Source organism: Babylonia areolata, chromosome 8, assembly GCF_041734735.1.
Source record: "Babylonia areolata isolate BAREFJ2019XMU chromosome 8, ASM4173473v1, whole genome shotgun sequence".
In the NCBI taxonomy this organism is placed as follows: domain Eukaryota; kingdom Metazoa; phylum Mollusca; class Gastropoda; order Neogastropoda; family Buccinidae; genus Babylonia; species Babylonia areolata.
Window position 1 is genome coordinate 31,148,735 of NC_134883.1, and position 21,427 is coordinate 31,170,161.

The 21,427-nt window shown below is 43.2% G+C and overlaps 1 protein-coding gene across 1 annotated transcript in view; it reads right to left on the minus strand.

Moving 5' to 3' along the window:
- Positions 1 to 21,427, minus strand: part of LOC143285270 (uncharacterized) — a 49,105-nt gene that overhangs the window by 10,876 nt on the left and 16,802 nt on the right. The window contains exons 4-16 of the mRNA XM_076592528.1: positions 19,474 to 19,665; positions 17,995 to 18,090; positions 17,438 to 17,530; positions 16,294 to 16,428; positions 14,924 to 15,019; positions 14,026 to 14,118; positions 12,861 to 12,995; positions 9,968 to 10,099; positions 9,190 to 9,294; positions 7,388 to 7,516; positions 4,606 to 4,755; positions 2,552 to 2,686; positions 1,450 to 1,584 (exon numbers count right to left, since the gene is read on the minus strand). Coding sequence (XP_076448643.1) covers positions 1,450 to 1,584; positions 2,552 to 2,686; positions 4,606 to 4,755; positions 7,388 to 7,516; positions 9,190 to 9,294; positions 9,968 to 10,099; positions 12,861 to 12,995; positions 14,026 to 14,118; positions 14,924 to 15,019; positions 16,294 to 16,428; positions 17,438 to 17,530; positions 17,995 to 18,090; positions 19,474 to 19,665 — 1,626 coding nt within the window. The remainder of the gene's footprint in view (positions 1 to 1,449; positions 1,585 to 2,551; positions 2,687 to 4,605; positions 4,756 to 7,387; positions 7,517 to 9,189; positions 9,295 to 9,967; positions 10,100 to 12,860; positions 12,996 to 14,025; positions 14,119 to 14,923; positions 15,020 to 16,293; positions 16,429 to 17,437; positions 17,531 to 17,994; positions 18,091 to 19,473; positions 19,666 to 21,427) is intronic.

The window sequence follows — 21,427 nt, forward strand, 5'->3', positions numbered from 1 at the left end:
GAGCAAGGTGAACGTGCTGGGAAAGTCGGCGCGGGACACGACCTCGGCGTTGGACACTCTGTCTTGCCAGGGTATGCCCAGGATACAGCGGATGCTTCTCAAGTGGAAGGTGTTGAGCCTTCTCTCCTGCCTGGCATGTGTGGTCTATGTCTCGCTGCGGTACAGCAGTGTGCTGACGCAGGCATTGCAGTACACTGCAGTCTTTGTCTTCACCGTCAGCTTCTGGTTTGTCCACACTCGGCCTGTGAGGCGAGCAAGTGTTGCAGCTGCCTTCCCGATGCTCTCGTCAATTTCACTAAGGAGAGGTTATCAGAGATGGTAGAGCCGAGGCAGGTGAACTGGTGTACAACGTCAAACTTGTAGTCGTCGATGGTGACAGCTGCTGGTTCCTCTGTGCCCTGCCCCAAGATGTTTGTCTTCTTCAGGCTGATGGTCAGTCCGAAATCCTCACAGGCCTAGGAGAAGCGGTCCATCATTGCCTGCAGCTCCTGCTGGGTGCGTGTCGTCACTGACGCGTCATCAGCAAACGGCATGTCTCTGATGAGGGCTTCACGAACCTTTGTCTTGGCCCTGAGGCGGGCGAGATTGAACAGTCTGCCATCTGATCTGCATCGTAGGTATATTCCCTCTTTTGCTGCACCAATCGAGCAGTGGTTTATAACTGGTATCTGCTGCCTCCCGTTTTGCCACAGGCAAAGCCGGAGTGTCCTCTCCAGTCGTGGGTGTAAGCTCTGGATGTATAATGCAGGATGTAAGCCTGGGCGGTGTTTAACGGAAGACGGGCTGTCGCCCATGCAGCACGTTCCCCTCTCCACGACGCTGATGGATCCAAAGGAACAGCAAAGCCGTTACAGTTTGGCACCAGCGCCGTCGCAGGAGTTGCCAGAACGAGGCTGAGTACAATGACCTTAGGGACTCAAATTCCGGATTTCTATAGGGTTTACCTCCCCCCCAGCCCCCCCTCACCCAGCCTTTTGACAGCCACGACCGACCTGCAAGACAGCAGGAGACTCGTGGAGAGTGGGAGCGTCCAATTCCCGTGCAGGTGTACTCTCTCTCTCCCTCTCTCTCTCACTCGTGCGCGCGAGTGTGTGTGTTTAGTGAATTCCCTGTTTAGCGGTCATTGGAAGGGTTACCTTTCCCACAGTTTGATTCATTTTATTAATTGTAGAAGTAGCTTTGTGCTCCTCTTGCAAGACAATGCATTTCTCCACTTGACGTTCACACTGTGGATGCTGACCACCTTCTACGAGGAACGAACAATCCACTCCTGCAGCAGCAGCGGTCCCTGTTACAGACCTCGTCTTGGAAGAGGCGCACCATCAACGACTGAGTGAATGGAAACAATGCACAGAGTCCAGGGAAGGGTGAGGGGAGGAGCAGAGGGGAAAATGGGTAGCGGGAAACGGACGGGGAAAGACACACGGGTGGAGGTATTACGATACTCACGTGTCTGACATTTGTGAGGGTACCAGCCAGGCTCACACAGCAGACAATCTCCAGTCTCTTTGTCACACGCCGCCCCGTCCTTGCAGTGTCCACATGTCTCCCTGCAGTTTATGCCGTAGCTACCGTCCTCACATCCTGGGAAAAAAGGGGGAATCACAAGCTAGGTTTTAATTGAGGCCAAGAGCATCGAACATTCGATATCAAACAAAGTTCAGTCACATTTGCTCCCGCATGCCACACACACTCAAGCCAATATTAGCGTTGTGTTGTGTCAGGGAGAATGCGTTGCTACAGTGCAACACCATTTTTTTTCCTGTCTTCAAGTGTATTTTTTACTCTGTAAAAATGGATTTTTTGTTATAGAATATTGCCAGGGATAACCCTTTTCGTGCTTTTTAAAAAAAAATTGTAAAATTTTTTTACATGTCCTGGGGTGCATGGCGCACACGTACGTTGGTTAAGCATCTCATCAAAACGACTAGCATTCAGGCCACTACTCAAGGTTTAGTAGATGGTGGGGAGGGGGGTTGGGGGGGGGGGCTGAGGTTTAAATTCCGGTCCTTATCTGGGAATCGAACCAGTGGTTATTCAGTTCGTAGTCAGGCGCATTACCATTAGGCTACCACTACACTTAGGACACCATGAACATCTGCTCGATTTGAGACCTTTACTGATAAATCTGGCTCGCCAAGCGCCTATAAAATGCAGATCAAATATCTGCCATCTTACATTGTGTTACTAGGAAATTTGAAGGTAGTTCAGTTTCCACAAAGGTCAGTTCGACTGCGTTCCTGATTGTTATCATTTTGAGACGTGGTTAGTTGCAGAATTTGGTGATTTTCAGAAGATTGTGTCGTCGTGAAAACAGGGCCGGTTGTTGTTTACGAGACTACCGTGATGAGGTGAAATTTGTCGCATGTGACATTCATCATTGTCATGTTACTGATAGCCTCACACAACGCAACATGCTGTGTGCAGTCAGTCATTTTTTGATGACGATGACTGTGCTTTTCACCCCCTAATCTCACGCCCTTGTCGCACGAGAAACGGAATCCACTGGATCCCATTCATACACCAGACGCTGCTGAGCGGCACAGGTTACCTTCCTGACACAGGGGCATCTGCCAGCCAGCGGCACAGCTGGAACAGGAGCCGTCCTCACGGTCACAGTATGGGTGGTTCCCACATTGTCCACACTGCTGGGAACAGTTCAGTCCGTACGTTCCCCACTTGCAGTCTGATATTGGGGAAAATAGAAACCCGCTCACACCATTCACGCGAGCATACACGTACAAACGTACATTCACGTTCATGAACATACACGCACACAAGCAAACATACACACACACACACACACACACACATACACACCACACACACACACACAACACACACACACACACACACACACACACACACACACACACACTTACACACACACACACACACACACACACACACACACACACAGAGTCATGATTTCTTGTCACAGCAAAGACAACATATTCTACAACTGCAACTTCTACTATTACTGATAATACTGCTGTTGCTATTGCTACGACTACTAGTACTACAACTTTTTTAATTAAAAAAAAATTATTCTAATTCTTTTTTTTTTCTGCCCTGTCATCTGCACCGTTTCAGTGGTATTGCTCCCACGCCGCTCATTCCGAGTTCCCCAAACACAGCTACACCCGGGTTCGTCTGTCACACTCCCAACGGCGGCAGTCCGCAGGGAACTATCAATGTTAGGTCGCCAGGAGGTCACACACCAGAGGAGAACCTGCACTGCTGCTGAGTCACTTCGGTGATGTTCAGTGGTGTCTGTTCTGATTTAACGTACTTAAAACACCACCTACTAAGCCCCCTACTGACGGCAATAATGGCTCAGTCGCGGAGTCAGACTGAGTGAACGTCCCTCCCAGAGTGGAGATCACCGCCACGTCCCTCCAGCAACAGCCACCCACGAATCTGCCGACACTGAAGGCATTGACAGGACTCACCCCATGCACGGAAGTGGAGGGGTATCGAAACTGAGGTCACCATGACAGTAGGGCACGAAAGGCCACATACTTTGGGACATTTTTGTTTGTATTGGTAATGATGAAGAATGAGGAGGATGACGATGATGATAACGATGTTGCTATGAAGGTCTATTTTGGTTTGGGACTTCGTGAAAAGGCTGTACTCTATGCTTTACTTCCATAATGATATCCCGGCGTCAACCAGGCCCGAGGGATACAGACACGTGCAGTGTTGGTCAGGTAATTAGAGCAACACAACCAAACACGCATCTGTGAAGTGGATGACACTCGACTGTGTGGTCCCAGTCTCCCCATCTAAGCCCATAGTACTCTCAACTCCGCTGAGATTCGAACCCGCGTCCTCCCAACCGTCAATCCGAGACTACTTCCACTACTGCTCCTGCTGCTGCTGTTGCTGCTGCTGCTGCTGCTGCTGCTACTACTACTACTACTACTACCACTGCTAATGATAAAGTTAATGAAGGTATTTTATCTTTACTCCTGTCCACGTCTGAAAGATCGTTCAATCCATTCCATTTGACGACTCCATGCACCTTTCAGTTTTATCCAGTCATAGTCTTCGTCCTGTCCATCCTGTCTGACCCCTAAGTGCTATTCCGATTCGCATGCCAATCCATTCACCTAGAACTCCACCCTCCTGTGTTCCACCACAGCACTTTACCTGGTCGCCATCAGCACCACCCGTTCTGACACGCCCTTCAAGTGTCATGGAAAAGAATCTTGGTCATTCTGGAGGATAACAGCATAGTAACAGTGACAGTGTTAATACAAAATGTAGATAAAGATCTGAGTAATCGTTCGCCAATACGTGAAACAATAAAGTACAGTCAGCCCCCCCTCTCCCCCCCCCCCCCAATAGTTCTGTGTTAACGATACGTTGTCGGTGATATGACAGATCACGTGAACTGTATCACAGATCAATTGACCTTTTTCCAGCCCCATCGACCAATTCGTTACAATGGCATTACCCCACATGGCATTTCCAGCGCCCTACCCCCAACCCGCTATGCATAGTTTCACACAGTCTCATCAGCGCGCAGTCTCAGTCCCAGCAGCCCACAGAGAGCAATCAATGTAAAGTCCGTCCACACTGCCCAATCAGCCAACTCACCGTCACGACACTTGGTTCCCTTCTTGCCAGGGGGACAGGCGGGGCAATGGCCGGTTGTTTTGTCACACCACGTCCCGTTCAGACAGATCCACGTGCACTTCGTGCAATTTTTCGAGTAATAGTACTGCTTGTAGTATCCATCAATGCAGTCTGCTCACAATCAAAACAACAAGAGCACTTTATTATTATTATCATTATTATTGTCATCATCATCATCATCAATTGATTAATCAATGGATTAATTGATAATTAATTTTTGCTGCCCCATAATCTGCTCCGTTTCAGTGGCATTACTCTCAAGCCGCCCCATTCCTTGCCCCCCATACACAACCACAGCGTCTGTCGCAAACCCAGCGTCGGCAGTCCACATGGAGCCATCGATCTCAGGTCGCCAGGAGGCTACACGCCAGAGGAGACCTTGCACTGATAGGGCATAAAAAAAAGGTTTGACTGCCTGGGTTCTTTCAAAACAGGATACAAAAAACAAAAAGAAAAAATTATGAACCCACTTGGGAGAGGAGAAGTTGAGTACTTCGACTCGTAGAGTCTTCAAAGCAACTGAAGATAGCAGCAGTCACAAGTGCAGTTTTCTGGCTGTTGAATAAAAATCTCTTGTCTTGAGAACTGATATTGCACTGATACTTAGTCACTTCAGTGTTTATTCTGATTAAATGTTCTTTGGACACCACCTGCTAAGCTCCCTACTGACGACATTAATGGCCTAGCCGCGGAGCTAGACTGAGTTAGCGTCCTCCCCACATCCCTCCAACGACAGTCCACCTTTAATCTGCTAACACCGAAGACCTTGGCAGGACTCACCCCAAGAAACAGAGTGGATGGGTGTAGAGACCGAGGTCACCATGAGAGGAGGGCATGAAAAGCCACATTAATTTGTGATTTAAAAAAAATGATGATGAAAGAGGAAGATGATGGTGATGATGATGCTGCTGCTATGGAGGTCCATTTAGATTTGGGACTACGTGGCATGGCTGTGCTCTGTGCTTCCTGTCATAATGACATCCCAGCGTTAATCAGGCCTGAGAAATACAGACATTAGAAGTTTTGGTCATGGAATTGTTGTTGTTCTTGTTCTTTTTGGTTTAAATAATCTTTAATTGTTCAACAATACACATGATTACAATGTAATCAATGATAAAAAAAGCATCAACAAGCTTAAAGCTTATACTGTGCTCACAACATTGCATTTCTTCTTCTTCTTCTTCTTATTGTTGTTGTTGTTGTTAGTGTTGTTGTTGTTGCTGCTGTTCCTGTTGTTTTTACTTTTATCATTATCACTGATGGTGTCGGTAATGATGTTGTCAGTATCGTATTTTTTGTGCATACATTAGACAAACCGACAAAAAGCAACAAAAAACAAAACAAAACAAAACAAACAAGAAAAAAACAAGAAAAAGACAACAACGGTCATATCAACATTACACAATGTACTGGTCTCCATGCGCAGTTTACTTCTTTCAAAAATTTCAACAGTTTCTTCAACAAGAGTCAGCATGACACAGACAGCAAGCACTGAAACAACAGCATACATAATTTCCACAGACATCTGGAGTTTGCTTCGGAAAATAGTGTGTAAGGTAACGTATCAATGATCACGATGATGACAGTAACGACGATGATGATACATGCAGTAAATCAAACTGGGCTTTACAAATAAGGAATATAATATCTAATATTCCCAACAACCGCTAAGGCATCACAGACGCGAATAAGTTAATGGAAAGCTGAGTTCTACCATGTAGGCTTTTGCCTCAAACCTGTAGTAAGAGGAAACAGTTGACCATTGAAGCGCAAGACATTTCTTGAAAGAAATCAAGGCGACGCTCTTTAGAACCCACAAAAGCGCTGAGGTGGATGTCTGCTTTGATAACTTGAAAAGGCTAATCAATCTGTCATTGTACAACAACCTCCTCCAGTGCAGTATTCTGGGGGCCAGGGAATTACCACCTCAATATATGTTCACGAGGCTACAGAGAACTGCCGATCCTATGAGGACTCTAGCGGTGCATACACAATGCAGATGACTGGATGGAAAGAACCAAAACCGCAGCTGGCAACTGAAACTAGAGTCAATGCCCATGGCTTAGATTACTTAAGGACTTTTCTGGTTTATAATAGTGTTTATAGTGTCAGACCTTTATGAAAGTGCATGTACCCTGATGCTCTTCTTTGCTTCAGCCTATTGGGTCTAAAAGGTCCATGAAGAGAATCCTCTGGCTTTTACGATGGAAATGTTTTCAGTCTGTCAGGGCCACGTTTATACAGACCTGCTGGCCCTACTCCGTGAGCAGAAACACGCAGATCAAATTGTGCACGTCAGTCCGTGTCTGCAGTCGGTGTCAGCAGTCGGGGGGGGGAGGGGGGGGGGGGGGTTGGGGGTTGTTGAGGAGTGGCAGGGAGTGGGGAGGTGTGAAGGTGTGTTATAGATACACAAACACACCTGACGTGCACCCACCCCATAAAAGGAAGTATAGAGGCCTGCATGGTGGAGTTACAACGTATAAACGAACGAACATGGGATCAGTCAATCAACCAATCAATCAATCAACCAAATCGCTTTCATGTCCTCAAAGATCATAAACTGAAAAATGGATTGTGGGCAACACGATACCAGGAGATAAGTACATTAGATCAACAGTTGAGTACTGGAGTTGAAGGTCAAGTACGCAGACGAACAGAGAGAGAGAGAGAGAGAGAGAGAGAGAGAGAGAGAGAGAGAGAGAGAGAGAGAGAGAGAGACAGAGATCTGATGGGAACCACTTACCGATGCAGTCTGGAGGATTCAGATTGTGGTCACACTCTGTGCACAGGCCTGTGTCCTGATGGCACTTCACACACGGGGAAGGGGGACAGTACTGCTTGCACCGATCACCATGACGACCGTCAGGACAGCCTGAAACCCGTTATCACCTCATCACCTCATATTATCAGTGTTGACAGTCATACCATCTGGTCACCTTAGCACAACACACACACACACACACACACACACACACACGCACACATACACACACACACACCTGATGTTCGTCCTTCGGATTCGAAGATGACCATGGCTTCAAATTTCAGATGGAAGATCGGTGGCTGTGGGTCCGGAGGTGACTGATGAGGCCAATCCGGGCCCTGAAGGCTCGCCCACATGTGGGACACAAGTGAGTGTGTGTTGCTGTGGCAGTGGATGCTGCTCGGGCTTTGCGCACAGCACGTTTTCGTTGCGCCTCGGTAGTGCACCTGGCTTCAGCTGCACGGGCTCCTGTGGTGATCTTGCTGCGCCAAGCTGGACGGTCCAGAGTAAGTGATTCACACGTGTTGATGTCGACGCCCAGATCTTTGAAGGATACTTTGAGGCAGTCTTTGTAGCGTTTCTTCTGTCCTCCAACTGAACGCTTGCCCTGACACAGTTCTCCGTACAGCAGCTGCTTATAGGCAGTCGACTGTCTGGTATTCTGACTACATGTCCAGCCCACCTGACTTCTTGGGCTTTCTGCAGGAGGGTGTAGACGCTGCAGGGGTCAACTCATTCCATGACGTCCGTGTCGGGGACACACACACATACACACACACACAAAGTGACACACATACACCTATACACAGAGAGACACACACGTGTACACAAGCATGGAAATCCATCTCCCCCCCTCTCTCTTTCTTTATACATACATCGACACACACACACACACACACACACATATATATATATATATATATATATATGTGTGTGTGTGTGTGTGTGTGTGTGTGTGTGTGTGTGGTGTATATACATTTTTTTTCCTTCTTCATATACATTGATAGATCTTTGCTGGATTACCGACAAACGGGAGTGGGCTTTGTATTTCTTGCCCTATAGTAGTAAATACAAAAGTTGTATCGGTAAACGGAGATAAAGTTTGAAGCAGGTTTACTGGTAGTATAAACTTCTTTGATTTTCTTTATCCATTTCTTTTTTCCCCTTGCACAGGAGGTTATATTTCTCCATACAGTTATACAAATAAACGCATCACAACGGGTTTTTATTGGAGAAAAAATAACATAAAAAACAAAAGAGATCTAATCAATAACCAAAGAAAAAAACACGGTAAACATTTCGCAAGTTATATTTTATAATTCGTGAAAAAGTGAAATCATGTATAATTTGTTAACTTTTAAAGGGACTCAAATTATTTTCCCCCCTGACACCATCACCTCTGTCATATCGTGGAATTTCTAACAATGACTGGACAGATGGGACAACAAAGGAACTAGCTGTGAGAGCTTTTGATTCTGAAGATTTACGTATTCCAGTGGCTATACATTCCAGTAACTGTACATAAATGACTCTGTCGCGCTGGAATAATTTCAAACACGTTATGAAATAACTTGAAAACTGACGTTTGAATAACTGCTAAGAAAAAATCAGTTCTAAAAAAACAACAACAAAAAACCACAAAAAACAAACAAACAAACAAAAAAACAACAACACATTGTTAAAAACTTTATAGCAACCGTTTTACCAGAACAAATTGCTCCTATGGTGATTCTTCAGCTCATCAATATATAAACTGAATATGGATGATTTGATAAATGTACTGACCATTGCATTTGAGGTCAGCGGATCACAGCCCCGTGAAGCACAAAAAGAACTGCATGTCCTACAATTTCCACTGCCGCCTATGTAGTACCCTTCCCTGCACACTGAAAACAAAGAGAAAAAAGAATGAACCGTCACCACCAGCATCACACACCACTCTGTCACAAGGGAATGGTAAAGCATCTTCACGTTTTAAGTCACAAGAAAAAAGGTGATGAATGTATTCACACACACACACACGCGCGCGCACACACACACACACACACTCACGCCCGCACACACACACACACACACACACACACACACACTCACGCCCGCACACACACACACACACACACACACACACACACATACCGGTCCAACATACAGCTCATCTTACCCATAAACTGCAGCCAGATGCTAAACAGTCACTTTCCCGTTCGTAGCCAAACAATACTGACACAATTGTTATCAGATAGCACGCCACCCACTATACTTATTCACCACTGTCGTCTAACATTCTACCTACTCACTCGCCATGGCACCCGCCCTTTTCTCACTTATTTGTTTCCTTTCAAAGAGAATGAATTTCTTTAAACCAATCAGTGCATCAATGGAAAAAAAATGACTGAATCAACCAGTCAACCAGCCTATCAGTCAGTCAATTAATTAATCAGTTAAACAATTAACGAAATCGACTGACACAACGACCACGCAAGCACATAACAGAATCAAAGCCATTAATCCATCATCAAAGCCAGTGCAGCAGAGGGTGTCAGCTGCCCAGAGTTCCCTAACCTGTGCAGGCAGGAGGTTTGAAGTCGTCGTGGCAAGCCGTACACTGGCCGTCACGGTCACAAAGTTGACACCCCGGAGTCTTGCTGGAGCAGCTGTGCTGACATCTGTCGCCATACATGCCGGGACTGCATTCTGGGCATGAACAAAGTGACATACAAGCCAGAATTACCTTGTGACAAATGAACGGTCAAACTGACATACAAGCCACAATTACCATCTGACATGAACGGTCAAACTGACTTACAAGCCACAATTACCATCTCACATGAACAGTTAAACTGACATACAAGCCAGAATTACCATCTGACATAAACGGTCAGACTGACTTACAAGCCACAATTACCATCTGACATGAACGGTCAAAGTGACATACAAGCCACAATTACCATCTGACTGAATGATCAAAATGAAGACAAACAGAAGAAAGAGAAGAATGGGAATATACATGACATAACAGAAAAACGAAACAGGAAAAAGATAGCGACCACTGTAAAAGAGGAAAAGGACGCTGAATAAAAGCAAAGGGAACGGAAAAACACCGAAATAGAGAAAGGACACTGGTTAGCAGAAGAGATAGAGATGTAAAAAAAAAAAAAAAAAAAAAAAAAGAAAAGAAAAGAAAAGAAAAAAAATCCTGGTTGTTAAGTGTATGGTGATCACACCTCGTGTCGGAAAATGACACACACAAATGTTGGAGAGCACAAGGCGGAAAAATACAGCTAATATCCACAACATTTTAAAGCCACGTGAAAAAAAAATTGGTATTTGATTTGACTGTGCTTAAGTATTTAGCAAAATGTTTTGCATATATATATATATATATATAATATATATATATATATATATATATATATATATATATATATATATACAGACAGAGAGAGAGAGTTTCCGACTCAGCCAATCCGGAAATAAATGCGTTGTCTTTCAGAAATTTTCACCTGTTGTCTACTCCGTCTCCAGGTCTTCACAGGCAAGTTAAGAAATGGAACCAAAATATGAAACGTGACGATTTGATTTTGAACTGAAGCGTTAAAGAAAAGACAACAGAATAATTTTGTCTTGAACTGGATGAAGTTTAACTCTCTCCATACGAACGGTGAAAGAGACGACGTTAACAGCGTTTCATCCCAATTACCATCATCAAAATATTGCAAGCGGAACGCTCTTATACTGAAGAGGTGAATGTTGACAACGAATACCACAGTTCCGACGACGGAAGCTAAAGGTTGGGTCATTCAGACACCCACTGGACATCCGAGGGGTCTGTGTAGAGAAGAAGAGAGGACTGGCCGTACTGAGTGGGTTAACAGAAGAGGGCAATCGATGTGTACATCACTCCACAGAATGCTCAGCTCATCTGTAGGTCCTCCACAAGGGATGCACAGCACTTGTCTGCAGCTGTTTCCAAGTGATGGTTATTTCGTTCTTTGCGGATCTGACTGGCTTGCATGCACCCGTTACCAGCGGTGCAGAAAGTTTCTTACACATGCAAGAAGCAGCTCCCCACGACTGGGAAACAATCTGCCGTGTACAAGTGAAACCCCACTCTAACATTACATGGGCGCCAAGTGGAAACGAAAGTGGAATGAACTATCCAAAAAAAGTTTTGTTGTTGTTGCGAAATGCGTGTGCAACAAAGGGAGCATGAACGGTGTTTAAACAGCTGCTGAAAATCGCAAATGTCTCCCTTTATCTATCGCATCCACGCAGGCAATTAAGAAAAAAGTATGATTTTATTTTCTGAAACAAGTCACAAAATCATCATCAAATTATTTTCTAGAAAATCTCACCAGCTGCCTGATCCACTTGAGTCTGTCAGCGGGATAAAACCAGGCAGCAACGTAAAAAGGCATTGTGAAAGAAATAACTGGATCGAAGTGTGACAGAGGAGGGCAAAATAATTTTAATGACTCCAAAGGATACTCGGCTTTCTTTGCTTCCAATGGATGCAAGATGCAATATTTGATTGCAGCCTAGGCATACGATGACTATTTCATCTTTCGGGGACTCACCATGTGTGCGAACGGTTGGCACTGCCAAGTCAACAGACGCAGCCAGATTTCGCAAGCAGTTCTCCACCATATGCAAAAATCAGCTCTACAAACTTGGCAACAAACACACGTGTACCAGAAAATAGGGCATCGAAAATTGCATGAGCACCGAACGACACAGAAAGAGGATGTTGAGATAGATATAAATTCGACATCAAACATTGTCGTGACATCAATGTATGGCTAACAATTCACGATAAAAGAGAAGATTCCAGACAAGATGACTGACTATTCCCCACGGTTCGACAGTCGACCTTTGAAAGGATACGCAGCCTAAAAAGGGTAATCAAGAAAAGAAGAAAAAAAAGTGAAATTTCCTTTTATCAGAAAAGTTACTGTTGAAAGTGTGCTCATCTCAATTACCTCCCCTAGGACATCAAGTCCGTGTTGTCATTTACTGACGGAGAGATAGGGTTGTGTTCCTTTGCTGTTTCATCGATGTGACAATGCCTGACAGCACATGCCGTAAAACTTTCCACGTGAAAACAAAGAATGAAATTATATGTTTCACTGTTATTGATTGGTCGCTTATCTTGCCATCTCAATCTTTGGCCCTCAGTTTAAAATCTCTCAAAGGAATGCGCCTATACATTCTGTTCCTTCACTGTTCCTGCTTTAAACAAAAAGGAAAGTAAACAAGTTCTTACGAACATATGCCAACCATTGCTCGTTCATCTGTACAACATTTCAACCTATACTCCTTCATTAGCAACAGATACCTTAATACCTTATGAATCAACAGAAACGCACGCTTCGCAAACACACACAAATGAGCGCGCAAGTACACACAGAGTCAAACCCAGCTTGACAAAAGTTATGACGACTATGGACAACATAACCAGTGCAGTTGTCTCCAACAAGGTTGTCTTCACAGGCCAGACAAACACCTGTGTGTCGGTCACATTTGTTGTCCAGACAGTGGGCAGAAGGACATCTGGTCAAACACTGTTCTCCGTACCAGCCAGGGGCACACTCTGTAACGTCAGAATGATTATCTCCCACTTGTATACATCCTTCTTCAGCTCGTTCAGGAATTGCGAATTATATTTCACCTGACCCCTCTCAAAACTTAGAGACTTACACCCCCTGCCTTCTCTCCCCTCTCAGCAGTAGAAGATACTTTGTATCTGCCTTTCTCCCTGTACACTGCCCTCCCTTTCCCTTTGAAGAATCGCTAGTGCTCTCTCTTTTCTGATCAGTTTCGAAGATATATTAAAACATATTAATACCTACCCCCTCAGGAACTGAAATCGCGTCCTCCCCTAAGATACTGAAGACATGCCCCTTTCCCGTCCCAGTGCATGCTTCTACGGACCTGAAGATATATCCATACCCGCTCTGAGACTGTATGTACATACCCCTTCCTCCTCCTCCTCCTCCTCTTCCGTGCGGGAAGTAAATAAAGGTGAACCATTCTCTTACATTCAATGTGTGCGTCTGTATCACTGTCATACATGTGGACATGGGTGCATGATTAACTACAGAGAGTAAACGCCTTCTGTTTAGTATTTACTTATATATATATATATATATATATATATATATATATATATATATATATATATATATATGTATGTATGTATGTATATGCTACATGGGGTATGATTAACTGCAGAAAATACACGTCTCCTGATACGATAATATCTACTTACTCCTACATCTATGTTTGTGTGTAAATATTTGTCTACATATATAGACACGAATTCAAGGGTTCTTACTGCATGAACACACACACACACACACACACACACACACACACACACACACATATATATATATATATATATATATATATATATATATAAACATGCAGATATGCATGTGTGTCATTATGTCTTCTTATCTAGATAATCATACGCTTACATGAAGCAATGATGAAAATATCTATTTTTAGCATTACATATATATTTAGTGTTCGGAAAACAAGCATTGTATCATTATTCACACAAATCAGTCAAGAGATTATTCATGTAACAAAGAGAAGAAGAAAAAAAAAACACCTACCTGTGCATGTTCCTGTGTACATGTCACACGTGTTGGGGTCACACCAGCCGCAGGAGTTTTGGCACTGCTCTCCCCACGCCCCGTTCACACAGCCTGGTGTAAGGGGAGGCAACCAGTCAGCAAAGGAGGTCACCAGCAATGTGTGACATTAACAGCTTCAGTACAGGAGAACAGTTAGCTCCCCCTTCTCTCTACACCCACTCTCTCTCTCTCTCTCTCTCTCTCTCTCTCTCTCCTTCTTCTTCTTCTTTTTCTTCTTCTTCTTCAGTCACGATAAGCCTACCTGTCCGTCTGTCTCTTTGTCTGCCTGTCTCTGTCTCTGTATCTGTCTGTATGTGTATGTGTATGTGTATGTATATATCTCTCTCCCTCTGCCTGTCTGTCTGTCTTCTTCTTCTTTCCACTAAGTGTATACTTCCGATTTCCTTTATCTTCGGCTGTCTGTCGAACTCCTAAGAATCAGCCTAAGTTTGCTGATAACGTCTTTCTCGATAACCTGAGTGTGATGTTGACTGAATCAACCACAGAAAAAAATGTGGAGGAGGAGGAGGTGGAGAGGAGAGGAGGTGAGAGGGGAGAGAGAGAGAGAGAGAGAGAGAGAGGGAGAGGAAGAGAGAGAGAGAGAGAGAAGAGAGAGAGAGGGAGAGGGAGAGAGAGAGCGAGATGAGAGAGAGACAAATTGACAGATAGACAAACAGACAGACGGATGATAGATAGATAGACAGACAGATAGATAAATAAACAGAGAGCGAGTGACTGCAAGAGAGAGAGAGAGAGAATGAGAGAGGGACGGAAAGCGAAACAGCAACATGGATGGGGGGTGGGGGAGGAGAGATGGAGAGAAAGACAGAGACAAACACAGACACAGAGATGGACAAAAAGAGGGAGCAACACCTACTGATACACGTTCCGTTGTTCATGAAGCAACCTTCAGAGGAGCAGTGGTCATTGCAGCGCAGATTGCAGTCCACACCGTAGTAACCTGGGTTGCACACTGTCACGCGGAACATTTTGTCAGAGCATTAAGAAAAACAAAACAATACATGGTTCAGTCATTCTAATCGGTACGATAAGACAGGACAGGATGTTGTTGAAGTCACACGACAGAGCAGAAAATGAAAAGGAGGGGGGTGGCGGGAGGTGGGGGGGGGGGGAGAAGAACAAAATATTTTTGGTTAATAAAGAAGGCACTTGAAGAACTAAAAAAAAAAAAACAAGAGAGAGAGGGAATGTAATGTTTAAGAAGAGAAAGATCAGTTTAAAGCAAATTAAGTCCCCTAGCATTAATTACAGAGTATTTCCCTTTTATAACTATCTGCACCAAAACGTTTGCAAAATAAATAAAACTTCCATGTTTAGCAAAAGAAGTTCCTGTTTGAACAAAAAAATGATAAAAACGACTGTCCTTGTTGTTGGGTCAGAATATCAGATCAAAGTGCCAAGTTTAGAGAATACAAAAAATATAAATATAACAGTAAATGCAGTTTGCATATAATTAGGCTTCATTTTTAAAATTTTTTTTGTGCCCATCCCAGAGGTGCAATATTGTTTTAAACAAGATGACTGGAAAGAACTGAATTTTTCCTATTTTTATGCCTAATTTGGTGTCAACTGACAAAGTATTTGCAGAGAAAATGTCAATGTTAAAGTGTACCACGGACACACACACACACACACACACACACAACCGAACACCGGGTTAAAACATAGACTCACTTTGTTTACACAAGTGAGTCAAAAAAGTGAAAATTCCTTTAGTCAGAAAAGTTACTGTTGGAAGTGTGTTCATCTCAATTACCTCCCCTAGGACATCAAGTCCGTGTTGTCATTTACTGACGGGGAGATAGGGTTGTGTTCCTTTGCTGTTTCATCGATGTAACAATGCCTGACAGCACATGCCGTAAAACTTTCCACATAAAAACAAAGAATGAAATTATATATATAATTGTTATTGATTGGTCGCTTATCTTGCCATCTCAATTCTTGGCCCTAAGTTTAAAATCTCTCAAAGGAACGTGCCTTTACATTCTGTTCCTTGACTGTTCCTTCTTTAAACAAAAAGAAAAGCACACAAGTTCTTACGAACATATGCCAACCATTGCTCGTTCATCTGTACAACATTTCAACCTGTACTCCTTCATTAGCAACAGATAATACCTAATAAATCAACAGAAACGCACGCGCGCAAACACACACAAATGAGCGCGCAAGTACACACAGAGTCAAACCCAGCTTGACAAAAGTTATGAAGACTATGGACAACATTACCAGTGCAGTTGTCTCCAACAAGGTTGTCTTCACAGGCCAGACAAACACCTGTGTGTCGGTCACATTTGTTGTCCAGACAGTGGGCAGAAGGACATCTGGTCAAACACTGTTCTCCGTACCAGCCAGGGGCACACTCTGTAACGTCAGAATGATTATCTCCCCCTTGTATACATCCTTCTTCAGCTCGTTCAGGAATTGCGAATTATATTTCACCTGACCCCTCTCAAAACTTAGAGACTTACACCCCCTGCCTTCTCTCCCCTCTCAGCAGTAGAAGATACTTTGTATCTGCCTTTCTCCCTGTACACTGCCCTCCCTTTCCCTTTGAAGAATCGCTAGTGCTCTCTCTTTTCTGATCAGTTTCGAAGATATATTAAAACATATTAATACCTACCCCCTCAGGAACTGAAATCGCGTCCTCCCCTAAGATACTGAAGACATGCCCCTTTCCCGTCCCACTGCATGCTTCTACGGACCTGAAGATATATGCATACCCGCTCTGAGACTGTATGTACATACCACTTCCTCTTCTTCTTCTTCCTCCTCCTCCGTGCGGGAAGTAAATAAAGGTGAATTATTCTCTCACATTCAATGTTTGCGTCTGTATCACTATCATACATGTGGACATGGGTGCATGATTAACTACAGAGAGTAAACGCCTTCTGCTTAGTATTTACTTATATATATATATATATATATATATATATATATATATATATATATATATATATACGTATGTATGTATATGCTACATGGGGTATGATTAACTGCAGAAAATACACGTCTCCTTATACGTTAATATCTACTTACTCATACATCTATGTTTGTGTGTAAATATCTGTCTACATATATAGACACGAATTCAAGGGTTCTTACTGTATGAACACACACACACACACACACACACACACACACACACACACACATATATATATATATATATAAACATGCAGATATGCATGTGTGTCATTATGTCTTCTTATCTAGATAATCATACGCTTACATGAAGCAATGATGAAAATATCTATTTTTAGCATTACATATATATTTAGTGTTCGGAAAACAAGCATTGTATCATTATTCACACAAATCAGTCAAGAGATTATTCATGTAACAAAGAGAAGAAGAAAAAAAACCCACCTACCAGTGCATGTTCCTGTGTACATGTCACACGTGCTGGGGTCACACCAGCCACAGGAGTTTTGGCACTGCTCTCCCCACGCCCCGTTCACACAGCCTGGTGTAAGGGGAGGCAACCAGTCAGCAAAGGAGATCACCAGCAACGTGTGACAGTAACCACAGAAAAAAATGTGGAGGAGGAGGAGGTAGAGAGGAGAGGAGAGGAGAGGGCAGGAGAGAGAGAGAGAGAGAGAGAGAGAGAGAGAGAGAGAGAGAGAGAAACAGACTGACATATAGATAGATAGATAGACAGACAGACAAACAGACAGATAAATAGATAGATAGACAGATAGACAGACAGGTAGATAGACAGATAAATAGACAGATAGAGATTTAGATAGATAGATAAATAAACAGAGAGCGAATGTGCAAGAGAGAGAGAGAGAGAGAGAGAGAGAGAGAGAATGAGAGAGGGAGAGAAACCGAAACAGCAACATAGATAGGGGGGCGAAGGAGAGATGGAGAGAAAGACAGAGACAAACACAGACACAGAGATGGACAAAAAGAGGGAGCAACACCTACTGATACACGTTCCGTTGTTCATGAAGCAACCTTCAGAGGAGCAGTAGTCATTGCAGCGCAGATTGCAGTCCACACCGTAGTAACCTGGGTTGCACACTGTCACACGGAATATTTTGTCAGAGCATTAAGAAAAAAAAAAAACAACCCCAAACATGGTTCAGTCATTCTAATCGGTACGATAAGACAGGACAGGATGCTGTTGAAGTCACATGACAGAGCAGAAAATGAAAAGGAGGGGGTTGGCGGGAGGTGGGGGGGGGGGGGGAAGGGAGAGAAGAACAAAATATTTTTGGTTGATAAAGAAGGCACTTGATATACTTAAAAAAAAATCCAAGCTTTTTATGTATTGAGTATAATTTCAAAATGTAATGTTTAAGATGAGAAAGATCAGTTTAAAGCAAATTAAGTCCCCTTGCATTAATTACAGAATAATTTCCCTTTTTTACTATCTGCACCAAAACGTTTGCAAAATCAATAAAACTTCCATGCCTAGCAGAAGAAGTTCCTGTTTGAACAAAAAATGATAATAATGACTGCTCTTGTTGCTGGGTCAGAATATCAGATCAAAGTGCCAAGTTTAGAGAATACAAAAAATATAAATATAACAGTAAATGCAGTTTGCATATAATTAGGCTTCATTTTTTTTGTGCCCATCCAGAGGTGCAATATTGTTTTAAACAAGATGACTGGAAAGAACTAAATTTTTCCTATTTTTATGCCTAATTTGGTGTCAACTGACAAAGTATTTGCAGAGAAAATGTCAATGTTAAAGTTTACCACGGACACACAGACACACACACACACACAGACAACCGAACACCGGGTTAAAACATAGACTCACTTTGTTTACACAAGTGAGTCAAAAAGGAAACCAAAACTAAAACGCAGGTGCTTCATGAACTGTATGCATCTGAGGCACAAAACAAAAAACAACAACAAAACAAAACATGATAACAAGTGAAAGTCTATCCCCGTGGAATTACATCATCTGAAGACAGAGAGCACAGACCCACATCTATTCATGAAAAACAACATCTGCTTGTCATCCCGAGCAGTACGGTGAAGAGCTGTAACGAATACAGGTAAGGAAGAGAAAAAAAAAAGGTTTTGAAAATCATCTATCACTGATCAACAGATACCTTTATACAAAACCTAAGCAAAGTGCTTGCTTCCACGTTTCACAACTTTTCCCCGAAGAAAGAGGAAGTCGAACTGTTCACAAAGGATTACTAGACAAAACTATGAACATCCCCAGCTAATACCAATGTTGATTTCTAATTAATAATAACAATCATCATTATGACAGAAATGATAATAATCCAAATAATGATACTGATATAATTTATTTTCAGTCTAATATCATCATCTTAGATGAACAGACTATAAATAAATAAACGAACGAAATCCCCAGCTAATGAGTTGACGAAGTGACCACACAAAACAAACACTTGAAAACCTAGGACAATGACGCACACTTACCAAAAATTTGAAATTCACACATGTTTAACTGATAGTCCCAAACACCGATGTATTTCCGTGTGATGCGGACCACCTGGCCACGGAGAGGCTGGCTGCAGTTCACGGTGATTGATCTGTCCCCTGACCGCTGTGGAGCGTACACGCACTGTGTGTTGTCCACTGTGATAGTAAACGGGTACAGGCGGCTTGCAACTGGACAACAGAAAGAGACTGATTAGTTGATTCGTCGATTGATTATTTTATTCGTGTGTGTGTGTGTGTGTGTGTGTGTGTGTGTGTGTGTGTGTTTGAGAGAGAGAGAGAGAGAGAGAGAGAGAGAGTCTTCTACAATACCCAACCTCCGCAACACCCACACAAATACCCCGCCCATCCTCCTCGCCCCTCCACCCCCACACACCCACACACAACTACTGACATACACCTTCTGCCCTCAACCCAATCCAATCTCATGCTATGCAGTTGCCTGTGCTGTGTTAACAAGTAGGCTATGAAAGAACAGCCAAATCAGAGAAAGCCAGTCAACCACAACATGTCACTGAAACATGCTCAAAGTGGTCAGTTTGGTTTCACCAAATGGGAAGGCTCGAAGTTGTGATCAGTACACACACAATTGGGTGCATATGTCGTTCTTCACTTTCCCTCTGAAAAAAACTGAGACAGATGAAATGGTGGCAGGGAATCACTGACAGAGTTAGAACTGTAAGTAAATGACTTGTTCTAGGTTGGCAACTTGCTCTCTGATTGTTGGAAAGATAGTTATTGAATTGTCATCGGGATTGTGATGCAGTTTCACTAAATCGTTGGGAGACATTATATTGATGACAGGTACTGCCGAGTCCATCTAAATGTAATCAGAATGTGTTTGATTCAAAAACCATGATTTATGTGAAAATGTGAATGTGCACCCGATGTGTGTGTGTGTGTGTTTGTGTGTGTGTGTGTTTGTGTGTGTGTGTGTGTGTGTGTGTGTGTGTGTGTGTGTGTGTTCTTTTGTAGGGACTGTCAGAAAGGAATTATGTTGATATGATAAAGACAGACATTGAATGTTGGAAGTACTGGCTTTGGTCTTTGAGTGTCCCCCAACCTTATGTTTCTTTCTCCCTCTGTGTCTTCCACCTTTTCCTCCTTTAGTTTTCTTATTTCGTTGTGATGTTTTATTATAATGTTTGGTTTAAATGATGTCATTTCTAAACCTCATTGTTTCCTATTGATTTTGATCCGTGTTTTGTTGGTTGCCGAGTCAGTGTTGAAGCCATACAAGCATTCAGTTGTAGGACTGCCATAGACAATATGTGTAGAATGTTTGGTTAACTACTCCGAGAGTTAGTTTTGAGGTTTGACCTACCTGGTTTGTATGTTAAGTAGTGATGAAGAGATTTAAGGGGAACAGACAGGCTAACTCTGGTTTTTTGAGGATTTTTCTTGCGTGTGTCGACATAGGTTGTTCCAGTTGTTTATGAGAGAGATTTGTATTGCTCTCTATGAATCCTGAATAATGTAGTGTTTTGTTTTGGTGCTAGTGGGATATTGTGTTGTATTCTGTCATAACGGATATGCATCATGTGTGATGGGTAAATAGAACTGGTAAGTACAGTTTAAGTCATCATCTGTTTTGGTAAAATAAAATAGTGTTTTATGTCATTGATTGCCAGCAGTGGTTAATCTGAACAGAACTTGCATCTTACATTTCTTTGAGAAGACCGTGCTCGTGATACGAGGAGAGACTGGGTGTGTACAGCTTCACTACATCTACCCGAACCTCTCTACTTTCCCTACAGTAGTAAGGCAATGAGAGGCGCCTTATCAAACACCACCCTGCCTGCCTTCCCCCTCCCAGACTCTCCATCCATTCCCTAACTCCTTTGTACACAGATGCTTTAACTCTTTCCATACGAACGGCGAAAGAGACGACGTTAACAGCGTTTCACCCCAATTACCATCATCAAAATATTGC